We start from the raw sequence: 7,565 nt of genomic DNA, 5'->3' as shown, positions 1-7,565 counted from the left end.
TTTGCTTATATACTACTGTCAAAAACCGATCGGTCCAACCAGCTGCATACACCTGTCTTCCACTTTCTGAATTTTTTAAACCCTCACACCAACACATGGCTTCCACTTACTGCTGAATTTAATGGTTCTGACAATTGTTATAGAATTTTACAATGTAAATGTGTTACAAGATGTATCCCTAGTTAAATGAATAAAAGAAGATTATAATAGAATGAGAGATCAATTTAATCTCTAAATTATTTTCTTATTTTAATATTTATACTACTAAAATATTCCATATTTGAAATACCACCAACAAAGTGGTGTCGGCATGTTATTGAAAAATAAATTATTTGAATGAGAAAATGATAAATTTATTCACTAGTACAGTCAAAGGAAATGACATCGGTTATTTTTGGTCATAGGCAGCGGTTTCTCAACCGAGACATATACTAACGAAGTAAAAAGTCTTCCTCTTGTGTCTCGATTATGAACCAAGTTATTATCTTGTCCTCTACTGTCTCCGTTGAGACCTAAACCGAGGCAGAGTGGTTTTTACTTTTTTTTTTCTGGCCACACCTTGTGGAGCATGGGGAAGTAGAAGTGCGTCCAGAGAGTGGTTACAAAGTGATTCACAAACATTAGGAATTTATTATGATGCTTTGAAGACAACAAAAAATTTATCTTTGGGAGGTAGGCCCTCTTTGATGACAGGGTGATTCACAAACTCTTGGCACCATTTATATAACTTGGCAGCAATATCTCAACCCAATATCTTGGCAGCAATAACTTGGCAAACAATTTCCTGCAATATTTCAACCCAATATCCAATGAAATTGGCAGCAATATCTACCAATCCTATGCTCTCTCCTCCAAAGAACCTCTTCTCCTTCAGTGCTTCCTGCAGGATCTCCAAAGCTTCCATGGCTTCCTCCGTGGTGCCTTCTCTCGCCCCTTCTCATCACTCCAGCACGCATTCCATGTTGCAGGCAAAATCTACAAAAATAAAATTGAATGATGAGTTTTGAAATTGAAGCCAGAGAACCCAAAAATCCCCAAATGAAACCCTCGCCGCCGTACCAACCATCACCTCGCCCTTGTCGGACCATCGTCGCGCGTTTGCTGTTCCATCACCTCGCCCTTGTCGGTCCATCCCCTACGAAGGCGAGATCCACCGCCAACCGCCAACCGCTGCCAACGAAGGCGAGATCATGCCTGAGTCGCGCCTCACACAGTGTCGTTAAGCCCCAAATCGAAACCCTAAATCAAATCGCCAACGCCAAGCCCCAAATCGAATCGACGCCCTGCTGCCAGTTCCACGAACAGGGACCGTCACGCCACGGAGACGAAGTCGCGTCGGCCGCCCCTACTACGCGAAACCGCGTCTGAACCTCAAAAGAAAGAAGGGAAAAAGAGAACCCAAAGATGAACCCAAAATGGAAAAGAAGAAGAAGAAGAACGACCCATGCGCCACCGCGAGCCACAACGAACGTCGTCTGGTTGCGCATCTCCACACCGTTGCCTTGTCGCCTGGTCGCGAGAAGAAGAAGAACGACCAGGTTTTGAAAATGAAATCTGATTACCCCTTACCCCTTTCGGACCGAAAGTACTAGAAAGACAGGATATATTGCCTCGGGTCCCAGTGGACTGAGGTATTTTCAGGGTGTTAGGCATCGGGTGGGGTTTGAACCGAGGTCATATTGTCTATATGCCTCGGTTCCCCTTAAATCGGGTCAGAAAAGTTAACTTAAACTACAAAAATGCCACCATTTTCTTATAGATTTCGGTTCCGCCTCAATCGAAGCCTATTGTGCGATTTCAAATCCAATTGGTTTTACTAGTGATTGCAAACGTTCGAGTTCCTATATTTAAAAGAGAAAATTATATTTTTTTGGCAATAAAAATGGAAACTTTTTTTACTTCTTTAAATGTCTCAAGTTTTATAGAAACAGAATATGATGATCAAAGTACCACTGTTGCACAACACACAACAAAAGTTGCTAAATTCTTTTTATGATTCTTTTTATTGAATATATTATTGACTAACTATTTTGTTATATTGGAGGTATCTGATGAAGCGAGTATGTCAAACAATGAGGAATGTAATGAAGAATAAAATTATACTTTTATTTCTTTTTAGTAATGTAATGAACATCTCAGTCATATTTTTAGTATTTTAATTTAGAATTGAATATTTTTCTTTTTTTAGTATATGAACAATTAGTTGTATGACCATATTAATATGTTGAACAATATAGTTTATTTGATATATAATATTCAGTTTTAGTTAATATTATTTCATTGTCTATACGGTAAATAAAACTATTTTTATCATAATTAAATTTTAGTACAATCAAAAATTAAAAAAAAATTGTACACATTTCCGGTGGCTTTGAAAAACCTTGGTTAGTTCCAACGGTTTTAGCAAAACCCCGACTAATACCAGCGGTTTTGGGAAACCTCCGCTAATACCGACGGTTTCGAAAAACCTCCGCTAATACCGATGGTTTCGAAAACCCCCAGCTAATATCGACGATTTCTCAAAAAACCGCCGGTAATTTTCTTAGTGACAGAGCTTTTCCCTACGGTTTTTCTGATCCGGATAAAGCACTTTCCGAAGGTTAAAACCGTCGAAAACGAAAAAAAAACCCTAGAAGAATTATAAATTTTTGTAATGTAGTAGTGTTTACCTTGATTTAGTAACTAATATAAAATAAAAATATCCCAAAACCGTTAATATAAAATAAAAAAACAGTTAAGTAAATATCGTCCCGAATGTTAGTATATATTTTATTTTAGAAAGTTATAATGTTAACCAATTTTTCATTTTTGCATATATTATTTATTTCCTTTATTTTATCTTAGGACTATAAATTAAGTGTTCATTTCGGTATCATTAGAAATAATATAGTCAATTAAAATATAAGTAAAAATTATAAGATTTTAAAACAATTTGAAGATCTGTATATACTTATGTTACGAATTAAGTTAAACAGAGACAGCAAAATTATATTTAAGTCAAAATGAAAAAAAAAATTCAATATTGGCTTTTAAGTTAGTATTGTACACGTTTATTTAAAAAAATATTAATTAGTTTTTAGCTTCAACAAATTGAGGTCTACTCCTTTTCTAAGTGATATGTTTTTGAAGGAAAAGATCCTCATTTATAATATTTATAAGTTTAAATTAACATGAACGATTTGTTATTGATTATACAATGATTTGGGATCTAATTATCAATTAATTTACACGTTCAGTACCTTTGAAAATCTCTAATGAACACTCATAATAAGCCCATATCTTAAACTATGGATATGCCAACCGTTGAACTACATTAGATATTACCACGTTTTGCATTACTTAGGTTGTAGTCAACAAACCCTTACGTACATGGTTTATTCGTTGACTTTAGGCATGTTGATTTTGTTCGTTGGCTTGTTCATTAAGGAAGCAATGGTTTGGATTAATTAGTGTATTTCGGAGAATAATTGGCTCTATTATTGATGTTGTGAACGATCATAGTTATTAAAGAAAGAAAATTCGAAATAAAAGCAAAGTAGAGAAAAAAACCTAGTTAGAGCATTTGCAATACCAATTAAACATTTCATAGCCGAAAGAAAAGTAACAAAACAAATTATTCAGTATAAATGATAAAAAAAACTATTAACAATAAATATAGCAAAGAATATGAACAAATGAATAAAATGTAAAAATTATCCATAAAAAATTGGTCAATTGACATCAACGTACGTTTGATTATACTGATATCAAAGAAACCAAATTCGTCAATTAAAAATATTTTGACCAATTATATTACCCCTCTGCATGTATTATTTGTAACGTCCTTCAATTGGATCACCTCTGCATAGATTTCTCCTGGAGTATCAACTTAGAGAATAATATCAATAACAGAACCAACACTCTTCCGGTCAGTAAATGCACAAACATTATGAGACAACTATAGACAAGTACAAACAAATAGAACTTAGATTGAACAATTCAACATTGTGCTTGAAATTAAGCTTCACTAAAATGTTGAAATTAGCTAATCGGGTAATGAAAATCAACTTTGGGTTGAAGTTCCGAAAGACAAGTCAAACTGTTCATGGAACAAATTTATTTATATTCTTAATCAATTCAAAATTTTAACAGGGTCATTTATTTATAGTGGGAACTTCACCAATCAAGACTTCAGACAACACTAAGTCAATTTAATTTCTTGACATCATATACTGATTTAACATTATATTGTACTATATATATTTCAAATAAATAATATCTACATAAATACAATACTACGATGATGGAGTTAATAACCGGTGAATTTCCTTCCCGACGCCGAAGACACCGGCTTCGATAATGCTACCAGTGACTATGGACTATGATGGAGTTACCGGTGACTACTACGACAACTAGGACGTCAGGAAGGAGATTCTGGAGTTAGGGTTTCTGGATGATGGTTATAACTACTCGAAGTTAGGTTTTGGAAAAATGTTACAAGAACCGGAACGCCTCGAAGCTAGTAGTGCACAATACTTTGCGATTAAGGGTGAAGTCTGAAGCTTCCTTCTCCACCGAATTGGGATGCAAAGAGAATTCATTGAGATGCGAAGAGAAGTTACGGAGGCGTGAAGTGAAGTAGAGACACAGGAGAAAATGAAAAGGAGGAGAAGATGAAAATAAGAATTGAAGGCGCGAATGAAAAAAAACAGCTGGAAACTTTTTGCAAATGTGAAAAAAACAATTAATCTTAACTGCGGTTTTATGTAATCCGCTAGAAATGACCCGAGGTTTACAAAACCCTGGAAAGAAACCTCCACTACAATATCTTATTTTTGTAGTGTTAAAACCCTCGTAGAAAAACCTTCACAACATAAATATGATAACAGAAGTCAGATATCAGGATTATTAAAAACTTCCGCAAATTAAAAGCTATGACTCGTGGAGGTTTGAAAAGCTCCGAAAATTAATTTAGGGAGGGTAAAACCCTCCGCAAAATAGAAAATAAACCTTCCGTTAAATAACAGTTTTTTAGTAGTGTGTTTTAAACATAATTACTTTAGTGTTGTTGCTATTAATTAGTATTTCACGTTGGCCGTTGATTTAGTTTCAAGGTTTATATTAGTATTTCATATGAAACTTGATAAAGTTAAATGAAGAATTGCACTAGTCTTAAAAATAAGAAAGCATCTTAAAGATAAAAAAGCAAATAGGAAAAACAAGCCTTAAATAAAATGAGTGTTTTTTTTAAGAAGATAAACTTCACATCTTTTTTGCATTCACTCACACTATCTTAACACACAAGTAACATAAAAGAAAGGGAACAAGGACAATATAGAGACACTTATGATTAGAATTTAAGGTTTGACGAAATAGGAAGAGGATTGTAAGAAATGGGAACTAAGACTAAATCCGTTTTTCTTCTTGAGAAGGCTCCCAAAGCTTCAGTCATTTCCAAGTTTTCCTTGTTTCCATTTGGAAGTTCCCAATTAAAATAGTAAAGTAGTTGTGCAAGACAAAGTTCAATGATATTTGTCCCAAAAGACATGCCAGGACACATTCTCCTTCCAGCACCAAAGGGTATGAATTCATGATGGGACCCTTTATAATCGATTTGACTGTTCATGAATCTCTCAGGATAAAACTTGTCTGGATCATTCCAATAATCAGGGTCTCTTCCAATTGCCCATGCATTTACCATCACTTTGGTCCCAGCAGGTATTGTATACCCTTTCACCTCACAACTTTCTCTACATTCCCTTGGAAGAAGAAGAGGGCCGGGAGTGTGCAATCTCAGTGTTTCTTTTATTACTGCTTTCAGATATTTTAGTTCTTCAAGTGATTCTTCATTCATGTATCCTTTGCTACCACAAACTCTTCTAACTTCTTCTCGAGCTGTGTTCATTACTTTTGGGTTTTCCAACATCTCTGACATGGCCCATTCTATAACTGCAGATGATGTATCAGTGCCAGCCGCAAACATGTCCTACAACAGCAAAATCAATTTAAATTTATTTAGGTTTGGCATTTATACTCGCATGCATATGTTACAAAATTTTCCCATAAAAAGGAAACTCCTAAGAATTAATATTTATAGAGTTATACGTGTGTGTGTATAGTTTTATTCACTATTAATACACTAGATAAAAGTTTTTGTGCCTTTGTTTATTTAATTTTATATTGACATGAAATGAAGGTTGGTCGTAATCCTATAATTTGCAGTAACATAAGCAAATAATTACTAAAAGTAATGCAGACACTCACCAACATTACAGCCTTGATGTTATCGATTGTCAAAGGATATTCGAGGGCACCTTGATTTTTCAAATTTAGAAGAACTGAGAGGAGACTATTAACCTCTACTTCACCAATATTTTTTTCTGCCTCTGTAATGATGTTTCCAATTATTACATCATATTTTTTGTGCAACTTCTCCAATCTAGGTGTCTTCCCACTGATCACATGAAGCCATTTGCGAGAAGGGAACAAATCAAAAATAGCTAAACGTTGGGATACTTTCACAAGTTTCTTGATAAGGGAAATGAACTCTTTTTGATCCTTGCATTTTTCACCAAAAGCCGTCCTTGCAATGATGACACTTGTCATGCATGCTAATTTCTCACTGAGGTTCACACAAGAACCAGTGTTAGTCTCAATAAATCTTACTAAATTCAGCACTTCTGCTTCTCTTATTGATCGAAATGACCTCACACGTGTGTTGCTTAGAAGCTCTTGGGAGCATATTCTTCTTAGCTGCTTCCAATACCCCCCATATGGTGCAGTGGCAATGTCAGTGGAACCATAACACATGATCTCTGCGCCAATTTGATGGGGTCTTTGAGCAAAGATGGCATCGTAGGTTTTCAGGACATCTTTGGCCACTTCTGGAGAAGAAACCACAATGGTTGAAACCTCACCAAGTTGTAGGTGCATGAGAGGACCATGTTTTTTAGCAAGTTCTCTGAAGCGATGATGGGGTAGAGAGCCAACTAAGTGGTGTAAGCTTCCAATGACAGGAAGCTTCCATGGCCCTGGGGGAAGCTTCAATGTTTTAACTGAGGTTTTGGATCTCTTTCCTACCTTTAGAAACTGTGAAACAAAGAGGATGAAACTCAGTGAATATAGAAAAAAGGGTAAGAATGAATCAAGAAATGATCCATTATGAATTTCTATGGCAAGTGAACAAAGAGTTAAAGGTTTATATAGAACTTTTGCTCCACACCATTGTATCATCAACGGGTTGTTGTTTAAGATATTAAAAATACTTTTGCTTCTATTTGTTTCATTCATAATTTTGTTTTCCTATTTAAAAAAATATCATCACAACTTCCTTTCTTGAACTTGAAGTCATATATTACCTATTGCAATATATTCAAGATAAAGGATATTCTCTCACCAATACTTGTAGGTTTGAAAATTAACAAATTCATTAAAGATATTTTCGTTGAGGGACAAAAAAATATACTTTTTTTTTTATCATTTATAAGTATTAGTGATGTGATATATTTAATACTAATATATATTTCTAGATGATATAAATAACATTTTGGCTTGAAATTTAATTCAATTTTTATGATTAATTTTAT

The 7,565-nt window shown here is 34.6% G+C and overlaps 1 protein-coding gene across 1 annotated transcript; it reads right to left on the bottom strand.

Moving 5' to 3' along the window:
• Positions 1-5,253: 5,253 nt before the first annotated feature.
• On the bottom strand, positions 5,254-7,129 carry LOC108336641 (cytochrome P450 71AV8). Its single transcript, XM_017573114.2, has 2 exons — positions 6,244-7,129; positions 5,254-5,965 (listed from the first exon to the last, which is right to left on the bottom strand). Exons 1-2 carry the CDS (start codon positions 6,910-6,912, stop codon positions 5,330-5,332), a joined length of 1,305 nt encoding a protein of 434 aa, XP_017428603.1. The 5' UTR covers positions 6,913-7,129; the 3' UTR covers positions 5,254-5,329.
• Between the last annotated feature and the right edge of the window lie 436 nt (positions 7,130-7,565).

Source organism: Vigna angularis, chromosome 7 (genome assembly GCF_016808095.1).
Source record: "Vigna angularis cultivar LongXiaoDou No.4 chromosome 7, ASM1680809v1, whole genome shotgun sequence".
Lineage (NCBI taxonomy): Eukaryota > Viridiplantae > Streptophyta > Magnoliopsida > Fabales > Fabaceae > Vigna > Vigna angularis.
Note: the sequence above shows the minus strand (reverse complement) of the source record. Positions and strands in the feature narration are given on the sequence as shown.

Bases quoted from the DNA above. Each gene is read 5' to 3' on its own strand.
- LOC108336641 (XM_017573114.2), bottom strand. From the start codon at position 6,912: ATGCACCTACAACTTGGTGAGGTTTCAACCATTGTGGTTTCTTCTCCA. The intron at 5,966-6,243 runs GTGAGTGTCTGC...TTGCTGTTGTAG, and splicing joins ACATCAAGGCTGTAATGTTG to GACATGTTTGCGGCTGGCAC.